The sequence below is a fragment of the Zeugodacus cucurbitae genome, chromosome 2 (assembly GCF_028554725.1).
Source record: "Zeugodacus cucurbitae isolate PBARC_wt_2022May chromosome 2, idZeuCucr1.2, whole genome shotgun sequence".
NCBI classification, from domain to species: Eukaryota; Metazoa; Arthropoda; class Insecta; order Diptera; family Tephritidae; genus Zeugodacus; species Zeugodacus cucurbitae.
Window position 1 is genome coordinate 55721361 of NC_071667.1, and position 21866 is coordinate 55743226.

The following is a 21866-nucleotide window of genomic DNA, read 5'->3' on the forward strand; positions in this document are numbered from 1 at the left end:
ATTCTTGCTTTGGAAAAATTCCGGGTCTGTGGGGTTAAGTAGAACCACCTGACTTATCGGATACTCAATTGATTTGCTTTTAATAATAATTTTGCCATTCAGCATAACTTAAAAACCGTTACTTGATTGTTTTATATAAGACAAAGTACAAAATACATAATTTTACAAACATATTCACTACATAGACTGTTCATAATACACCCACAATAGATCCAGTAACAACTTCATACATTAGCATAACGCTCTAGAATACTCCACAGCATGGCAGTAAGTATAAATAAAGCAATTAATTATCCTATCAATGTCAATTTATTACATTTCCTGCTGGGGGAAACAACAAACAACCTTACTTCCTTTCCGTTTAATTCCTTTCAGCTTTGCCCGTTAGTCTGACGCGCACAAAGTTGCATTTGGCAAATAAAGCCGTAAACGAGATACGAAACAAAACTGAATTGCAGTTATACACACTCGTATATACACCTCAGCATAACGGCATTGCCACAAACTCACCTGTTTATAATTCAAACTCACGTCCATTTTCCAAACGGCAGTCTAAAGTACAGCGAGCATACTCCCATCAAAGCAAGTCATGAGAATTTCGCATTAAACTTTATTTATTTATATAGTGCGAATGGCAAAGCGAATTCTTGTGTGTACCGTCAATTTTATGAACTTAATGAAATATAAATACTAATTCGCGCATAAACGCATACGAACAAGTGTTGTTGTTGTTGCTGTTTATGAGTTGAGACAAAAGTAAAGTATGCTTAGACTCCGACTAGCCAACTCCTGTGCTGTTGTAGACAGGATGATTGTGCAGACCTTTTAATAAACACATTTCTAAGGCGTTTACATAACTGCATATATATTTATAAGAATGCCAAGCGCACTTATATTCGCGCTGCGAATGCATTAATATTTGTCTACAAGTTTTGTGGATGGTGAGTGGTTGAGATGCTCAGCTTAAGTAAGAGAACTTCCATGTATTCATTCTTAGTAATTTGAAAGGTAAAACAATGGTGTTCAAGCTGTCGTTTGGAAGTCAGAAACGATTTTGATTCACATAACTACCTGTATGTGACTTAAAATAGTTTTTCGACCAGTTTTATACCAGTTTTTAGACTACTTTCACCAATATGAATGGTTCAAATGTAAAATTACTGTCGAAAGCCAATCGTTTCAGGACAAGGAAGTCACAACCACGAGTTTATTTATGACTTAAAAGCTTCGAAGGTGGTTTAAAACTTGAAGGACCTTTATTTGGTTAACAAAAAATATCTATCTACCAAAAAAATATGCTGCCTACCGATGCTCGGAAGCTTCAGGAATGATATAGGACTTATACCAGTTTTTAGACCAGTTTTGTACCAGTTTTTATACCAGTTTTATCAATTTGAAAGGCTTAAATGATAAATTGATTTCAAAAGCCATTCTCTTCTCTTCAGTATAAGAAATGTAAGAACCATTATTTATGGCTTAAAAAAGCTTCGGAGCTGATTTAAAACTTGCAGGACCTCTATTTGGTAAACAAAAAAGCTCTAGCTACCAAAAGAACATCTACCAACCACTCTACACATATCTAGAATATGTACGAGTATGATATGAAGAAGGTGTTTACACTGATTATGTTCTCTAATTTTATTATGCTGAAAGCTCATTATTTGCGGCTACTAAACTAATTTGCATAAATAAAGTGCCAACACAAACAGACTATGTGCCGTCATTGGGCGAGAACTTTGCTAATCCGTTGTCAGGAATGCATTATCATTTGCGGAAAAATATGGCTTAGTGTTATGAATAACTTAGAATTCAACCACAAGCCAACTACGAAATGGTTGGAAACCATTTTTAACTCATGGCACAATCGCTGCACAGTCACGGTAAAATGATTTTGCAACAAACAACAAAAAGTTAAATTGTTGATTTAACCAAGGAAAAGGAAATAAAGGAGTTGCCATATCACATGCAAATAATGTAAAAAACAAGTAGGAACGACAATACCCAAAATTGCACCAGACCAAACCAACGCTTGCACTTTTCACCTCCTTCAGCCGAATCACCGAAAAAGCGAGACAACAACGGCCGTTGCACTCATCAGCCGACCGAGCACCACAACCAAAAGCCGTGGTACGTGCGCGCGCCAATGCAGTCACGACGATAGCTTTGTGGCAATGGCAGCAGCTGCCGGGAGCGTCGTTGTGTGGCAATGAAGACAGGCGTCGGCGGCAATGGATTGCGAAAACTATTGCCATTTTATGTTAATGCACTTAACTTAAACTCGAGCGTATGCAGCAGGAGCAAAAGTAGGAGCTGGCGGTATTAAATGCGTCTGCGATGAGTGGTGTTTGTTTTTTGGATGGTATGGTGGTGGAGTGTTTGGCGTTCATTCGCCAGTTTTATTACATGCATAATTTGCCAGTGCAGCAAAGTGTCGTGGGAAAGCATTTTGCCGTCTACGTTGTAGCAACGCTTCCGTTGGCTTGGCTTGTGGCAGTTATCAAGCGTGAAGTAATTTGCAAAGTTCGTGGTTTTTGTTGTTTGTATGTCGCCACTTGCAACTATAGCGTTGAAAATGGTGACCATCTCTTATGTGCATATCTCACTTTCTCGACTGAAGGTCTTGAATATAGAGCTATAGCTTGTTAGAGTTGCTGTTGTTGTTCTAGCGATAGAAAATAGTCTTCAAACAATTCCGGAGAATGCTGCCGAGTAGTTCTCAATTCTATGTTCATGCAAAGAGTCCAGATATGCAGATTTCCTTGCTTGCCTACTCCTACTCGACCTGAGGAAGGGGTGTATTCTCATGAGTCCGTCATATCGCAATATTCAATCTCCTGAAACTCTGGTTAGATGATTTCAATAACAATAAATAATCTAATAATGCTACAACAACAACTTTACGTCAAATATTGAATTATGAAAGAAAAATGTTAAAATCATAAATAACTGTTATTGTACTAAGTGAATGCAAATTTCTAAATATTTCCATAACAATAAATTAAAATATCCCCTAACTATTTTAGATTACATTTTCAATGTAGAAACCCAAAATAATATGTATTGTCCGACACTGTAGATATTAATCACATATAAAACAAACAACAACAATTACCAAAGGTCTGTCAAAGCATATGAAGATAATGAAAATTTCCCTGAACTACCGGGTAGCCTAACATATGTGCTATGACGCCATGAGCTATGTATTATTTATCATTTTTTTCCTTATCTATAACTAGGTATGTACTTTCGATATTTAGCACAGATTTGGTAGATAATATATGTATATATAATAAATAATATATTGTATCCATTGAGAAATTTCTATTAAGAAGTTTCGAAAGCAAACATACATATATACATTTGAAAAAAAATAAGAAAGGAATATTAGAAGAGCTTATGTTCCAAAAAACGTGAAAGATAACTAGGCGATAATGATAAGAAAGACTGACATAAAAAACTAAAGCGCCACATCTCATACTTATTAATGAACTGCAGAAAGTGTCGAAGTTATGAAAGTCGAAAGATATGACAACTCAAAACCTCCATACAACACCAAGGCAGGAACTAATGTAGAGAAATTTATCACATTTAAACATATAACTGAAACTCTCGAAATAAACATGAAAGCGCTTACAAACACTTTTTGGGTAAACACTGGCAGCAAATCAGTTAACAATCCGCTTTCATGTATGTTAGTGCACGCAAATTCATAGGAAAAGTTAAAAACAAAAAAAGCGTAGCTAAACGAAATCATATGCAATGAAATGCAACGTGAAATGAATGCAAGCTGATAAAGACTGTAAAATTGTCGAGCCAACTACGCTGCAAGCAGACATTGCTCCAAAAGTCATTCGGGTAAACGCTGCAAGTTCAACAAACTCACACCCTAAACGAATTTCGCAGTCTAGCAGCCACATCGTAAATACTGGTTTCCGTTTGTAATATACAATACGTGAGGATGCATGTGTCGACTGTTGCATTTGGCGCAAATGGAGTAGAGCCATGTCGGGTGGTGAAACAATAAATTCCTGACAAACCCTAAAGTCGGGGAGAAATGTGGCACACGATAAGAGTGTACGAGTCAATGCAAAATGTTGCAGCAACAGTAGCTGCAGCGCTGGCAACAATTGTAATTCGGTGATGTGTGGCTTGCGGGTGTGTCAGACAAATCTCGCGAAAATTTCGAGAGTAACGTTAGTTTTTAATAATACAGGGTGCATAATAATACAGGACACAAGCTATAGAGCCCTATAACGAAAATTTACCTAACAATCAAATAAAATATGAAATTTCGAATTTTCGAAAATGATTATTTTACGCACTTAAATTGGAGTTTCGTATGAAAGACACAATACACAAAACATTTAGCGCCAATAAATTGAAATTCATTAAAATAAGAATTTTCGAAAATTATTATTTTGCGTATTTGAACCCAATTCTTTGAATTTCCGTAAAAAAGACACAATACAAAGCTGCTAGCGCCGATAAATTGAAATTTTATGCCAGCATTAAATAAAATACGCAATTTCGAATTTTCGAAAATTATTATTTTGCGCATTTAAATTTATATTTTTGAAGTTTCGAAAGAAAGGCGCAAAAAACAAAGCATCTAGCGGCAATAAATTGAAATTTTACCTAAGCATTAATTAAAATAAGCAATTTCGAATTTTTGAAAATGATGATTTTATGCATTTAAATCCATTTACTTGGATTATTGTATAAAATACATAAGCTATACATCCTCTAACAGCAATGAATTGAAAATTTTCCCCAGCACCAATTAAAAATGCAATTTCGAATTTTCGAAAATGATTATTTTTGCATAAAAAAATTATGCTTGTATTTTTAAAGGAAATCATTACTTTTTTAAACTATTTTCAAACAATTTTTCTTATAAACATGTATTGTGGTCTAAATATCGACATAGTTTTCTTACATAAAAACTTATTTTTCAACTTCGAAATCCTAACATAAAACATTGTTGACGTTAACGCAAGTACACTGTATGTACGAACTGCACTCTAACACTAAAAACTAAAGTTGCTTGTGCAGCAGAAGTTGCGAATTCTGGGTGCATTGACGCAGCATTTTCGAAACATTCAACTTTCAACTTTTGCGTGAAACTTTAAATGCGTGCATTCGCCTGGCAGCACAGCTTGTACCCCCTACTTTTTGCAAGACAGAACGCTTGTGTGTTGAATATGTATGCAATTACATACTTTAGAATTATGGTTTGGACAGTGAAGCATTTCGAAGTATGTATTTGGTAAATTGGAAATGTGTATTTAGAAACTGATTTCGGTCCGCTAACACTCTGAATAATAACAGAATTTACATTGGTTGTATTTATACCAGTTCTATACAAATAAGCCGAGAACGGTACTACTCCCAACGTATTTTTCGAACTATAAACATTGTATGTATGCATAAAAAGTCGACTAAATATATAAACGAATATAAAATGTATATAAACTAAATGAGCGTTTACGCTTCCAACAACCTTTAGTGATAAGACTAATTATCTAGAGCAAAATATAATATTTGTTTCACCTCACAATGAACACTCTCCTCATTCACATGTTGTTGTTGTGGTTTTTGTTTTTTCTCTTTTTAACATATTTTTACATTATACTTTGATACGTAATCGCTAGATGCCTATTTTAACATTAGTTAATCAGTGCAGTAGCTATATCGGGTTAGACGGGGTAAAAGAGGTCTGTAGGAAATTTGCACTTAATTATAGATAATTGTTCGCATAGATAATAGCATACTATATAATTATTGTAATTGCTTACACTTACCGGTTTTGAATGTTGTCATTAGCCTATTGGAATCACCGCCATGATGGCAGACAAACAGTGATTGATCAAGTAGATCTTCGGGTTTGTAACCGAAAAGAGTTTTCATTCTGAAAACAAAAGACAACAAAATAATAAATAATGAATGTGCAAAGCGAATGATTCGAAGAAAGGATTATATTAAATTACTTCTCATCCACATATGTAAATTTCATATCCAAGGAGTGTTTTGTCAAGAATGTTGTACTGCCCAATGGAATTTCTATATTGGAGGGATGCGGTATTGGTCGACCAATGGCAACGAGTACACGATCATCTTTCATGTTAACTACCAAGTGACCAGTTATGTGTATAACCTACGTTTGAGAGAGAAAAGTTAATAAAATAACAGATTTTTTTAATTCATAAATATTTATATAATACAAATGCGACAATATGTTCCAACATACTTTGTACGAAGCGCTTTTGATATTAATACTACGTCCACGACTAGTCAATGTGCATTTGAGACGCACGAAAAGATCACGATGCTCTGTCGAAATGCCTTCTTCGATCATATTCTCATCTTTGATCTTATCGGTGAGACCGTTACGTTTGATGTTCAGCGCCTCTTTGAGTTCGGCATGATCACATTGATGGCTGTACTCCCAAATTTGTTGGCCGAGTATGTCAATCTAATTGAGGAAAAAAAAAAATAGAAAAATATTATTTTTTTACACTATTTAAACAATTTTAATTAATACAACCTTTGCTAAGCCTAAATAATCAGTTATGTTGTCCGAAACATAGGTAATATCACCATCATTGGAGAGCACAAACAGAAAGCCATCCAAAGTCTGTTTGATGAATTGTGTTGCCTCGGCGCATTTAAGCAAATCAAATTTTCCAACGGAGTTTTCCGCTGTTGAAACGGACATTTGAGTTGAACTATTGGAATTATCATCAATATCATTGTCCAATTTTATATCGCCAAGAAGATCTTGTATTTTCGGGACTGTAAAAGGAGAAAATATTAATTTGGTTTAAAATTGTGGTTTGTTGGCAACTCTGTTGCATTTGATAACACTAGTTACTTTCTAATATTGACACTCATTTATTGCATCAATATATTCAAGTTTATTTCAATTTGTACTTACACATTTGTAGCATTTCGCGTACTTTCAGGAAGGCTATAGCGATGCGCATTATAGATGCTTTATCCAATTGATTGACGTCCTCTTTGCGCAATGGCAAAATCTGTCCCAATTCGCTAAAGATCTCCGTTTCGCGCGAACGTCGGCATCTGGCCGCATCACGTGATTTTTCTTTGCGTTTTTCATTGTTTCTGCAAAAATGAAAAAAAATAACAAATTTAGTTAAGCATAAGTTATTATATTAATACATATAAATTATGAAATTGTGTATAAAAAGAACGTTAATTCATATAAAAAACGAACAAATTTAACCTTCGTAAACCAAGTGCAACTTCAACTACTTTTTGATTAAAACTAGAATCGTCACTTTGAGAAAAAGATATATATTTTAATAACTATTTATTTTCGACCCATAAACATTTTATGGACCAATGTTGAGAGGAACTAAATTTCTATTATGTAAAAAATCAGTTCCATACTTGTTGTTGTTGTAGCGATTATCTATCCCTGCCGGAACGGAAAGCATAAGTCTAGTTGTCGTCGAGATCATCTAACGGAAGGCCCAGGAAACATGATGTTTCCAAAAGGAAAGGGATGTTAGATGAGTAGGGTTCGTTGGGCATGCAAAAAGGTGGTTAGTGTCATGCGAGGACGCGTTGCATGCAGGACATGTATTTTGTATGTCGGGGTTCAGTCTGGATAAGTAGGAGTTTAACCTGCTACAGATCGAAGTTGCGCAAGGGTCACTCTGGTTTCACGCAGCAACTCGAGTTTTTCCTCCGTTAAAAGTGGTGGTTTGGTTCCAAGGACGCCATTCACTGTAAGGGAGTCAAGGAAGGTGTTAATAACTCCACTGTGAATGGCGTTTAGAGCATGTCTGAAACTGTCTGCGTCCGCCGTCTGGTCGGTGTATTGTTCAAGATCGTCGACGTATTGTAAGCAGTTCATTATGCTCTTGAATAGGCAGCATAGTGGACTCATTGTGCAACAGTGCTTCTGGTGACATTAATAGGCATCCTGTAGCTGTCCGGAGTGCGGTGTTCTAACACGTCTGTATCTTCCTCTGTTGCGTACTGCTTCCAGTGCTGTGTAATTTACGACCGGCCGGCCGATAGCCTTGTAAGTGGCCAGCAACGCTTCTTTGTCCTTTCCCCCAACCTACCGGCCAGCGACTTGAGGATTTTGTTGCGGCTCTGTACTTTAACGATTATCGCGGTCGTGTGTGGAGTGAAGGAGTGCACTGTCAAATGTGACACCCAAAATCTTGGGATTATTCACAGTCGGTATTGGTGTGCCATCGACGTGAATATTCAAATTTAGTCTGTACTTCTTCGTCCAGTTGGTAAAGAAGGTCGCCGTGGATTTAGCGGGTGCGAGTACCAGAGTCCTCGCAGAGAAGAAGCTAGAAAGTTCGAGGAGGTAGTCAAACCAAAAACAACAAAAACGCCTTCCGACTCCCACATCGCTGCAGTGTTTTCCAAGCAGAGATTACTGCAAACAAAGAGGGCCTATACTTTCTAACAGCCACACACAGCCAGTCGGCCGTGAAATCACTAAAGTCTCTTAGAGTCTCAGCGAAAATACTAAAAGAATACCGTGAGCTATGAATGGGACTATCTGACTATTTCACGATAAACCTGCAATGGGTTCCCGGACACAGTGGCATTCCTGGAAACTGTGAAGCAGATGAACTAGCCAGACTATGTACCACCATGTCCAAATAAATTCCGATGAAATGGGAATATACATGCCTCTGGCCACTTGTATAAGGTCATAGACATAGCAGAGTCTCGGTGGAAACAATCTCTAACTTGATCAACAAACAGACAAACGTGGCCACACATGCCGTTTACTGGAATTTAAAAGAAACAATTTAAGAATTCTAGTAGCAGTGTTAACAGGTCATTGTCTGATTGGTAGGCATGTCAGTAGACTGGGGACACCATGCATGATTTTCTTGACGATGTCTCCGAGGTTGCATTTATAAAATTTATTGAATAGAACAATTTTATCAGGAACACAGGATGGTTGAGAGTGGACATGGTAGTGTGAGTGGATTTTATTCCCTGTGGAGTCACTATGGGCCTCCTAAAGGCCTAGATGCATCGTGAGATATCCACTTTATCTACCTACTCTTTGCTCTGCCGATTTTTACTATAGAAAAAGTATGTTCTTGATATTTTATACTTCCACAAACTTTGACGAGACAAAGTGTCATAAACCATGCGATGCGGCCCTCAACATTTTAGAAAATCAGTATTTTCTCGGTAAAATAGAAGTCGCCAACGAAAGATACCTTATGAATATTTGGCCCTCTTCACACTTTTGTCTTCTCCTGAGACGCTTGATGCCTTAAAAAATTAATTTAAGAAATTAAAAACCTAATGGTCTGAGATATTGTCAAGCTTCTCATTCAAGTGGAAACTATTTTTAAGTTAACAAACACTTGTATTCAGAAATAACCCTCGGCCAATATTTATTGCACTCTTATACATAATTCTAAAAATAATTTAACAAAGGAACTATTTACGTAGACTAATAAACTTTTCAACAGTGCATTCACATGATTCGAAAAAAATTTAAATATAGCTACAATTGTATGTAATAAATATGTTAACAATAACAATAACAAAAGACGAAAATGAAAGCTGAAGTAAATGCAACGTGTTTTAACTGCCCATTTCGTTTGTTAGTAGTCAGTCAGTTAACTCATTACGTATTTACATTACAACAACATTACATATTATTATTATTTGTAATGTGAAGCAAACTATAAGCTATTAATAACAATAAACCTACAGAACGACCGACCGACCAACGGAATGGTGACGAGTAAATTGTGTAAAAACAAAAACAAAAGCAAACACATTTAATTCAAATTTGGAGCAATCGCGCCTACGTTGAACGCAGCTGCTGCTATTATCGGTGCCTTTGTGTGACTTTGGCTAGTTGCCTAGTTTTTTTTTCTGTTTGCATTTGTTTTTGTTTTGGTGTTTTAGCCAGTCGTTCGCGGCATGAAAGCACGCAAGGCGCGTGCGGTTTTACCTTAGAACAATCGAATATCATAAGCCACCAGCTATTTTGGACATTTAAATGAGCACATGCACACATACATACATATCTATATATATAAATAAGTTTAGGCGGTTTTATATACAAATATACATTTATCTATAATTTTCATGCCGAATAATATTTAAATGATTAATGGCATTTTGCTGTTTGTTTGTGTTTGTTTTTACTTTCCACGAAATATATATACAAATAAGCAAGGAATCGGGAACGACTTTGTAGGATTTTATGGACTATTTGGTAAATATGTTGAATTTGGTTAGTTGCCGCAGCGTTAGAACTTGGTGTTATGTGGTGTGATGTTCATTATTTTATGTTCTAGCAACATGTTGCACAAGAGTAAAATAGTTTTAGTCATCTAACGGTTGTTAGAAACACCTAAAACTAAAAATGATAGATAGGGGGTCAAAGGTATCAAAATTACTCGACGAATTTATATTGCTATATTATTGTTGTTGTTGTAGTGATAATATACATATATACTATTGGATGAAAAGACACTCAAGATGAAATGTGAATTACGCTCATGTATTCATATAAGTTCGACTATGAAAGCATGCCCGACGATTTGGAATCTCAGTGTGCTCTGCCCAATCCATTAAAAGGGAGATCCCACAATCTGTGCCAATTACCGTGGGATAAGCCTCCTTAACATCGCTTATAAGGTTCTATCGAGCGTACTGTGTGAAAGACTAAAGCCCACCGTCAACAAACTGATTGGACCTTATCAGTGTGGCTTTTGACCACCATGCGCTAAATCTTGGAGAAGAGCCGTAAAAAGAGGATCGACACACACCATCGCAAGCTGCAGCACGAAAAGGAGCTGCCTTTATGCCGCGATGTCTAATACGGCTGTGTAAGTTGACGTTGAGCAACACCAAAAGCTCCGTCATGATTGGGAAGGACCTCTCCGAGCCGTTCGATACCAAACGAGGTTTCAGACAAGGTGACTCACTATCGTGTGACTTCTTTAACTTGATGTTGGAAAAAATAATACGAGCTGCAGACCTAAATAGAGAAGGTACAATCTTCTATAAGAGTGTACAGATGCTGGCGTGCGCCGATGATATTGATATCATTGGAAACAACACCCGCGCCGTTAGTTCTGCTTTTTCCAGACTGGTTAAGGAAGCGAAGCGAATGGGTCTGGAGGTGAATGAGGACAAGACGAAATATCTCCTTTCATCAAACAAACAGTCAACGCATTCGCTGCTTAACTCCCACGTCACTGTTGACAGTCATAACTTCGAAGTCGTAGATAATTTCGTATACCTGGGAACCAGTTTCATCAGCTGATTGCTATTTTATCAATAACCACAAGCAAATTTATAGCGTGGACAACGGGTCGTTCCAACTCGATTTGTATTCGATTAAGAATTAATTAATTAATTAGTGAAATAAGATTTTTCTTTTGTTTGGTAAATCGATCTAAATCAGCGCTTTAATCGAGCAAAGGCCGGTTAATTGATCAATTAACTCATGTGCGAAAGGCTATTAATTTGGTACTCAATGTTAATTTTATATGTTATATTTTATATCAAAAAACACCTTCAATTAATTCACACGCCTTCAATTCTTAGAAATTGGAAAAGTATCTAATATGCAGTCGGGCAAAATCCCAAGATTTCCCGATTTATTATACTCTCGCAACAAAGTTGCTAGAATTAGAAATGGAGTTATTTATACCAAAGTGATCAGGTTGACGAATGGAGTTCAAATTCGAATGTCTGTCTGTCTGTCCGTCCGTCTGTGCAAGCTGTAACTTGAGTAAAAATCGAGATATGAAACTTGGTACACGTGTTCCTTGGGACCAGTAGGCTTGCTTTCAAAGATGGACGAAATCGGACCACTAGCCACGCCCACAAAATGGTGAAAACCGAAAACATACAAAATGCCATAACTAAGTCATAGTCATTTCGTACAAAGGATCGCACTAGGAAGGGGCATATACGGATGTAATTTTTTTGGGAAAGTGGGCGTGGCTCTGCCCTCTACTAAGTTTTTTATACATATCTTGTAAACTACTAAAGCTATATCAACCAATCTTTCTACAGTCGTTTCTTATACGTTTCTTATACAGTCCAAAATGGAGGAAATCGGATTAAAACCACGTCCACCTCCCATTCAAAAGTTATGTTGAAAACCACTAAACATTATTTTTTTACATCAGTAAGAAAAAAACACCAGAAACTTTAAATTTCATCATATATAAGGTACAAAAGGGTTGCATTCAAATTGCCCCACTGGGTCAAAAACCATATCTCCAAAACTACTCGACTAATTTCAGTCAAATTTGGTTTGTAATATTTTGCTTGCATCCTAATGATATGTTGTGAAAATAGGCCAAATCGGTTCACAACCACGCCTACTTCCTATATAGCAAATCTTTGAAGTCGATCTTAATATTTACAATATGTAAAATAAGCACAGAACTTTGCATAAATACTGCATTTATAGTGTGACATCCCTTTCTAAAAAGCATCGAAATCCCACATATATCGAACATAAGGACCTCAGTGCTTCTCCTATATATACCTAATATTAGGATTTCCAACTTTCAACTTTATACCATATATATGACGAAAATGTTGATCAAATTGTGTATTATATAATATAAATAAAGTTAAATAAATAAATTGCGAGAGTATAAAATGTTCAAACTTAGCACCTCCTTACTTTTTTTAAATAGCATTATCCATATGACCAGTAAAAAATTGAGGGCATGAATGAAGCTAAACAACGAGGGTGAGCCAATTACTTACAGATTTTAAAATCTGCGACAAAAATTCTAAAAAATCAGTTTATTTATAAACTAAAATATTCCAAGAATTTTCTTGTTTCGTTCCATGTTATTACAAACTAATGCTATGCTACAACAACAAAAACTGAGTAATATAATGAATTTTTGTTTAAAATTTTAAACTGGGAAATTTTACATATTTTTTTAATATTTTTATGAATACATATCTATATTTCCTATATGCATTTAACGGTATATGATAACATCTGACACCTTTTGCTAGCATGATTATTATAAACAAAGACTCTTCAAAAAAAAAAATATTTCATCATAAATATTACAAACATTAATAAGTGCGTCAAATTAGTCTTAGTAGCCAGCTAGAGGCGCTTCCCTGAGAGCTTGGCAGTTAGCAACAAACGTGCAAATACAAAAACCAAAAAAAAAACGCTGCCAGAAAAGGCATGTAGATAGCAAGATAAAAAATATAAAAATACATATGTACACATATTATTTCTAGAGCAATAAATTATTTATTATTTACTCTAAAGCATTAGAAACATTTAAAACGGTGGATGACAGTAGGCCACAGCAAATGACAACGTCGTGCCATGACAAATTAAATAAAAGAAGCGCTGGCGCGCGAAAGCAGATAAAAAATGAAAGATTGTGAAAAATATTATGAATTTTTAAAGAGAAGATGTGCAAGAGCTTAATTTTGTTTTTGTCAAGTGAGTAGGCAAATTTTTTCCTTTTTTAATTTTGATGCGATGTAAAAAAATAATTTTGAATTTTAATATTAAATACATAGAAAAGTATTTGCTCTAAAAATTAACTAAATATAATTAGAATAACGGTACAAAGAGCGAATAGTCAGAGTAGAAGTTCATAGATATGTGTCTAAATGATATTCATATTCTCTATATATATTAATTAATCGATAATTATTTAGCTACAAACAGAATTAGAATATTTTTGACACCCAATTTGTGCAAGAGTTGCACGTGAAAATATGATTCAAAACATACAAAGTAACAATCCACATTTATCTGCGGCCATGAATGACCGAACTAAAAGATTAGAATTCGCAGTAAACAAATTGCGCATGCGACATACACAACAACACAACAACGAATGGCAATTGACGTTGATGGCAGCGTGTTTGGCATACTAATTACACTTAATAATTGAGAATAAATCAACAAAAGCGAAATAAAAATATTTATGAATATAAGTACATATATATGTATGTATGCGAATAAACATACAAGAATAATTACAAAATTTTAATAAATTAATTATTTAGGAAAAAAATTTTAAATCACAAAAAAAATCATGAAAAATTTTGGAAGCATCGAGTTTAATGGAAATCAAAAATCGACAAATTCACATTATACAGTTATGTGAAAAATAATAAGGACAGTGCCCTAGTGTAGATGAAGTCAATGTCCATCTATTTCTATATGAGGGCATCTGTCTTTGATGACTAATGAAGCAAATTTATTGACAACATATTCAAATTAAATGTTTCTTTAGTTTTACGAAGATTTAGCAAAGCTTTGCATTATATTTTATTTTATTTTTTTTTAATTTTTTTTTAATAATAAGGACACATCAAGTTTTACTAAAAAAATTACAATATCAAAAATAAAAATGAAACTGGGTTTCCTTCAATTGTGTTAACATTAGTTTCAAAAAATTAGTTTAAAATGTTTTTTGCATATTCATGGTTGTTTAAATTGGATCCATATCGCTTAGGCATAGAGTACACTAGGTTTTGGCAGATTAAAACCGGAAATGCGTTCTAGAATTCTGAAAAATTCATTGTATTTCACTGTTTCCACAAAATGTTCTATGGAATTTAGATCCGGGGAATGCGGTGGCCACTCCACCATATTGAAGTTGTTGAACCCCAAACCGCTCATTTGTACAATTAGCCGTGAGTTTTGGCTCGTTGTCTTAATGGATTATCCGCCTAAGGGCCATATTATCTTCAGAATACTGTCTCATACATTTGTGGAGTATCACTACATAATGGGTTGCCTATATATTGCCCAGTAAGCTATATCCCCAAACCATAATTTTTTCCGCACCATATTTAGCGGTCTTTATCGTATACTTAGAGTTTTAAACTTAGTTTTTTGGGCTTTTTTATATGATAAATACCTCATTTAGAACTAGATAACCTCACATTTGTTTTGTCAGACTAGGGATTGTCTAAGCCCATATCCTTCAGCACACATTAGTGTTTGTTACACTTTAATTTTTGGCAACATAGGCTTATTTCTTGGGCTTAGGGGTTTGAGACCTTCATTTGTAAGCACCCTGAGGATAGATGATGGGTCAACATCAATATTAAAATGATATTTAATTTGTTTTGAAGAAATAAATGAATTATTCTCATCACAGGTAAATATATTTTTTGCAGGACAATGATATTTTGGGCTTCCGCGATACGTGTTTCAATCTTTGGAACTCCTGTAATTGTTTATTCAACCATTGTTTTTGAATCTTAAATTAAATTTGCTACTTTTCTGTACAAATTTCAATGTCTGACAAATTTTTTTAAATGTTGTCGGATAATACGGCTGCCCCTTTCCTATATTTTTTCAATAAAGAAAATAATCTGGTTCTAATTGATTGATATTGGAATTTAAAGTATTATCCTTACATTATCTTTGAAAATAAACACGTTTTACTAAAAATACTTTCATTATTATATTGAAACGACAGACTGTCCTTATTAAAACGCACACCCGTATATTGAACTTGTTGAACAAAAAATGGCTGGTTACGAAATGTGTGCAAAAAAATTACAATTTTCTTATGGAATTTGTTTTTATAAATATTGAGTAATAAAAAAAAATTCCATAGCTGGAAAAAATTTTCATGCTTTAGTAAAATTGTACTGAAATTTACTTTTTATTCATCACTGTCCTTATTATTTTTCACATAACTGTATGTAGTTTAGTAGCAAGCGAAAGCGAGACAACTTGATCCACAACATCATCGAATACATCGACGAATTAAAAGATTGCAGTTTTGGGATCGGATTTATAATTATTAACATTTACTTGGAAGAGAAGTGCAAATAACTCAGTGAAGGTCCGTTATTTGTATGCCAAATTTCTCTTCAAATCGATAATATTCCAAAAATAAGAATGATTAAACTAAAATTATCGAAATCTAGATGTTTTTCGATTCAAAAATATTTTTGAACTACCGTTACGTTACACTATACAACGTGTTGAACGAATTGTATCGCCCGGTAATACAGCACTATAACAACAGAATTTAATGGCGTCAATTCAGCTTCGTAATATCGACGACATTTGATGTTGGAAACCTGGTGTACCGAAACATATATAACCCATAATAATTTTGCCTTTATTGCTAATAGAACCATTAGATGTTTTCAGTTATCTAAGATCAAAAGTCTTATCCACGAAGGCATTGAACTATGTGGCTCTTCATTTGTCAAAAACCTGTTTGACTCATAGTTAGGCTTAAATTAGACCTTCGAAAAATTTACCGTTGGGGTTAGGTAAATTTTTAATACAATTATTTTTCTAAAGCGAATTGTAAAGAAGGCTCTTATAAACCATAATATTTCTGTCAATAATACTATTTATAATGGAAACCACCTATATAAAGAAAATATTCACTCTTCTTAATTTTTAAATAGTTCACTAGCATTACACATCATTTTCGGGAACAACACTAATTTGTACACTCGCGTAGTCTGAAATCACCACAACTTACACAAAATCCTCAATATCCACGCAGCTGATGAAGTGACAGGGTTCATAATTGTTCTCGTTGTCACCGTAGCAATATGAATATGACCACGGAGCATTACCACGGCATGGGGCATGGCCCAACAGACGTTGGACATTCACACCGGGTGCACCGATCGGTGCTTGCTGCTGGCAGCAAACGCCCGAACGCTCCGGCATTGGCGCCGAATAACCGCCATTGCTGTAGTTTTGCATAGAATATGCCGGCCGCTGCACGGCTGGCATTTGATTGGAAAAATTGGCGTGTGGATTCATATTTTGTTGCTGATACAGCGATTGTGGATATTGTTGTGGCTGATAGCCAGTCGGTCTTTGCAACTGTTGAATCGGTTGATATGGATTTCGACCAAACTGTTGTTGTTGTTGCGGCGAGAAAATCTTCACCGGCTGTAGTGGTTGCTGTGGCAACGGGTATTGTTGTTGTTGTTGCTGAAATTGTTGCATTGACACCTGTTGCTGTTGTTGCATTGGGAGCGGTTGTTGTTGCTGCATTGACAGCTGTTGTTGTTGTTGAATTGGTAACTGATGTTGTTGCTGCATTGACAGATGTGGTTGTTGTAGATTATTGTTGAATGCATTTTGTGGCACAGTTTGATTGATTGGATACGTAATGCCCGGCACCACCTCAAGTGCCGGATAATTACGCGGCGGATGTACAGTTACACCACCGTACATTTGATCTTCGCGTTGGTAAGCATAATTACGTTGCTGCGGTGGATTTTGTGGTTGTTGGGGCATAGCCATATGCGGTTGCTGTGGCGGTTGGTGGGGGTTGTGAGGCTCCAACATATGCCCATTCGTTTGCGACACCTGCGGCTGGTGGTGCTGCTGTGGCAACTCTAAAGCACACTCGCCATTATGGCAGCCACCACTGACGTCGCCTTCACCACCCGCGCAAGTGCTGCGAAATCCGAAATCAGCAAAACTCAACTGTTGTTCTTGTTGTTGCAATTCCGTCGGCACTTGTGCATAGTACTGATTAGGATTATTAATGTCAGCCTCCGCGCTAGTGTACAATGATTTATCATGTAATTGCGTCGAATTTTCAGCAACGTATTCCGATTGATTTTGTTGTAAATTGTCGTGTGTTGTTGTTGTTGACATCGCAACATTGTTGTTGCGATGTTCACACTCATACTCCTGACACTCGGTACAAAGGGTATTCAACTCTTTATCGAAATCCTCATCGAAGAGGGAGTAAGCCTCCTCGACGAAATTGAGCCACGAATTCTGATTGCCGTACATTTTTGTTGTTTTTAAGGGTTTTATTGAAAAGAAAATATTTTTAAAAATTGAACTTTCAATTATTTGCTGTTTTCAAATCAATAATATATAAGTAACTTGTTATTATTGTGTTGCGGTTTTCACTTGCGTTTGGGGATTTGTTGTCTCTGTCAACATTAAAAACACTACACTTTGTCGCCCAATAAATAGGCCTTGTTTTGCACTACACCTTTTTCGGCAGCGTTTTCTCTTATACAATTTTGTTTTTTTTTTTCACAGAATTTCACAATTAGTATTAGTATTCAATATTTGGTAGGAAAAAAAATTTGTTTTCGAACAGGTCAATAGTTGAGCGAGCGTAAGATAGCGACGAACGACTGATCAGTACCCACGACAGTGACTATTCAAAATGAGCGAAAAACCTCGATTATTTCAAAATTAATAACACACGAAAATCGCTCAGCACCAAAGCAGCTTGCGGGAGAATAATATGAAAGTTATACTAAAAAATAGTCTATATGTATGTATGTATTTTAGCATTACTTCGGCTACTCGGTACAATGTAAAAAAGTGCTCTAACACTTATCACATTTAAATAAAAGTACATATGTACACACATACAATCTAATGAAAATAACAACTAAATAAATTCACAGGCAAAAACCTTATCAGTCTGGAGCATGGCACTGATAAGATATCACTCAATTGAGGCGTAAGAGCGTAAAAGAGAAGACATGCTGCGTGCGACACTGATGAGAGTGAGAGCCTGTTTCAAAATGACTGAAAGAGAAAAGTCTATTGTTGCAAACATACATATGTATAGGAATAACGGTAGAGTTGTTGTTGCTAATTTATTTAAGGCTACTGAAATAATGTGTCTCCGTGAATGAAACGTAGAAGCCAAAAATTTTGATCATATCTTACTTGGGTTTTCCAAAATTTCGCTATATTTTTTGGCAAACTACTCACCAAAATTGTTAATATCAAATACATGAAAACCATATTGAGCCAATTGCACACTCACACAGGTGGAAAAAGGTCGAAATTAAAAATTGATTAGGAATTTGTTTTTTTTTTTTCGTTCGCATTCCTAACTGTGTCGTAGCAAATTCAGATTAAATGCAATGCAAACCTCAAGTAGATTTTTATTAGCGTTATTTTTAGTATATCTGATTGATTTAATTGACTATCATCATTAAAATCTAAGAGTTCATTATAATTTTTTGTTGTAAGGTATATACCATACCACCAATTCGGGTTTCGTGCTAAACATGGCACAGTAGAGTACAAGTTTTATTTAATAATACATTATCCGATTCAATTAGTGTCACTTCAGGGGTTCCACAGGGTAGTCATCTCGGCCCGATTCTGTTCTTCTTGTTCATTAATGATATACCTTCAGTAATTAAGTTTTCAGAAATTTTATTATATGCGGATGATGTAAAACTTTTTAAATCATATACTTCTCATAACGAAAGGACTGAGTTGCAATCGGATTTAAATAATTTAGTTACTTGGTGTCACAAAAATGATATGCCACTGAATCTTAAAAAATGTAAAACGATGTGCTTTTCCCGTAGAACTGTTGATCTTTCCCCCTATGTAATAAATAACTTCAGTTTAGAGCAAGTTTTTAGCTTTCTTGATTTAGGAGTTAATATGGACCCTAAACTAAATTTTAATTCTCATGTAAATTCAATTGTCTTAAAAGCTAAAGGTGCTCTTAGCTTTGTTAATCGTTGGTCTAAAGAATTTAGTGATCCGTATATTACTAAAATTCTTTTTACAACATTGGTAAGGCCTATATTGGAGTATGGTTCTGTGGTATGGAATCCTAGCTATCAATCCCATTCTGATAAGCTTGAGTCCGTTCAAAAACAATTTTTACTTTTTGCTTTAGGCCACTTACATTGGTATTCAACATTGTATCTTCCCCCGTATACTAGTCGTTTAAAACTTATAAATCTTCCCACACTCACTAATCGTAGAGAAATGCTAGGTATAATATTCCTAGTAAAACTTCTGAATGGTTTAGTTTGTAGTTCATTCCTTTTGTCTGATATTAAGTTTAATGTCCCATTGCGTTCATCCAGGCAGTTTAGACCATTATTTCTAAAATCTTCTAGAACAAATTTTGAGTTAAATGAACCATTCTGCCGAATATGTCATGATTTTAATTCGCATTCCAGCACATTTGATCCATCTGACTCAATATTTAGCATCAAAAAAACTATTTTGTCTTCTCTTAATAAATAATATTCAGAAATTTTTAACTTTTTGTTTTTATAAATTTTTAAATCTCAGCTGTTGAAATGTTTCTTTCTGTAGCTGAGCAGTTTGAGAACCGGACGCTTAAAAATCTCTTGCCTTTCTAGACTCGGCAAATTCCGCTCGTATGCGGACTGCGCAATGTATTAGTACCCCAAGCGAATGAAGAAACTTATCTTGGGATTCACCTGGATCGAAGGCTTACGTGGCGGAAACATATAGCGAGTAAAGTAACTTGCATGAAATTAAGAGCATCAAATTTAAATTGGCTTCTAAACAAAAATTCTAAACTTAGCCTAGACAACAAAGTCCTGTTATACAATGCAATCATAAAACCGATTTGGATGTATGGTATTCAACTGTGGGGTACGACCTGTGCAACCAACATTGATATAATTCAGAGATTCCAATCTAAAATGCTTAGAACAATAACGGGTTCACCATGGTACATGCCTAATGAAAATATCCATAAGGATCTTGATATTACTATGGTAAAGAAGGAAATAGAGGACAGCAGAAAGAAATATATTTCTAAACTTCGTGAACATCCAAACCCATTGGCAAATGCCTTGGTACATTCCAATCAAACTCGTTTAAAAAGAAGAGACCTGCCTACTAAAGAGCAACATTCTACCAAAAAGCTCAAACACATTCTTGAGCTTACTTAGTTGTAAATAGATTTAAGATTTTAATACTTATTGTTAGGCTTTAAACAAAGCAGATTCAATAAATAAAGAAATATTGAAAAAAAAGTATATTCATTCTATTACATAGAGATTGATAAAAATTGTATTCTTGTATAAATTGATCTCAGTCTTGAGCCCACAAATATAATTGATCGAAGGGTGTATGATCAGAGTCCAGCTTCTCAAGCAAATGATAACGAGCACAGGTAATCTCAAACTATAAACCCTATTGAAGTACTATAGATCTGAAGAACCTGAAATTGTGATAAAAAATGGGGCCAGAGTACGATTTGCGCTTCGATCTAATGTACAAAATATATATTATTGTAAGTGCATACTTCTATTTGACAAATAAAATTAACAAAAACTATTATTCATAGATAATAGAAGACAGTATCAACTGTACCGAGTAGGAGTACGCCAATAGAAATTTTGTAATTTTACCTAACCTAACCAACCATCGGACAATGCATTTTGATCAGTGAGCCCCGGAGACAATGAATCCCTGGCATGTCTAAAAAGACGCTTACCCACGAAAATATTTTGGATGACCCTAAGCGATTTACTTTGACACCAATCAATGAAAACAATTGATCCCACCCTATTGCATGGAACTGTATATATAGCACAAATGATCCATGGAATAACATCTGCGTTCCGATTTCAATACTAGAGAATTCATAAATATTTTGTATTTTTTAATTGGTCGATGTTGTTCCAGTAATTTTGATTCCAAACATGCTTCACGCTATAGAAGGCCAATTGTCAAAAAATATCGTTGAAATAGTGCAAACGCAGAGTTCGACCATAAAGTAAGCACTGTTTCAATTAACGAAGATATAAACAATGCACAAAAACCCATTTAGAACCATATAAATATGACTGGATAAAAAAGAAGTATGGTTAGAGGTAAAAATCCACACGGTCCGAACTTCCATCTTCTAATCGTCGCTAAATCGCAACAAAATCGATACATTTCTGAAGCAGATGAGTACGCATTTGTAGACAAAAAAAAAAGAAATAGGCCGAAATGCGTGAGTATGAAGAGCTTGACAAGCTGGCCGACAGGGGTAATGCTCGAAAATTCTACGAAAAGATCCGGCGACTAACAGAAGGTTTGAAGACCGGAGCACACTCCTGTAGGACCC

The 21866-nt window shown here is 35.3% G+C and overlaps 1 protein-coding gene across 6 annotated transcripts in view; it reads right to left on the reverse strand.

Annotated features, from left to right (window-relative positions):
• Positions 1-21866, reverse strand: part of LOC105209562 (protein similar) — a 159768-nt gene that overhangs the window by 124139 nt on the left and 13763 nt on the right. For 5 of the 6 annotated variants that reach the window (XM_054225901.1, XM_054225900.1, XM_054225899.1 and 2 more), the window contains 5 exons: positions 6935-7122; positions 6545-6792; positions 6248-6472; positions 5988-6154; positions 5802-5908 (listed from right to left, as the gene is read on the reverse strand). In XM_054225901.1, coding sequence (XP_054081876.1) covers positions 5802-5908; positions 5988-6154; positions 6248-6472; positions 6545-6792; positions 6935-7122 — 935 coding nt within the window. Of the gene's footprint in view, positions 1-5801; positions 5909-5987; positions 6155-6247; positions 6473-6544; positions 6793-6934; positions 7123-16505; positions 18996-21866 lie in introns of those variants that run through there. The other variant, XM_054225896.1, reaches the window with a different exon arrangement.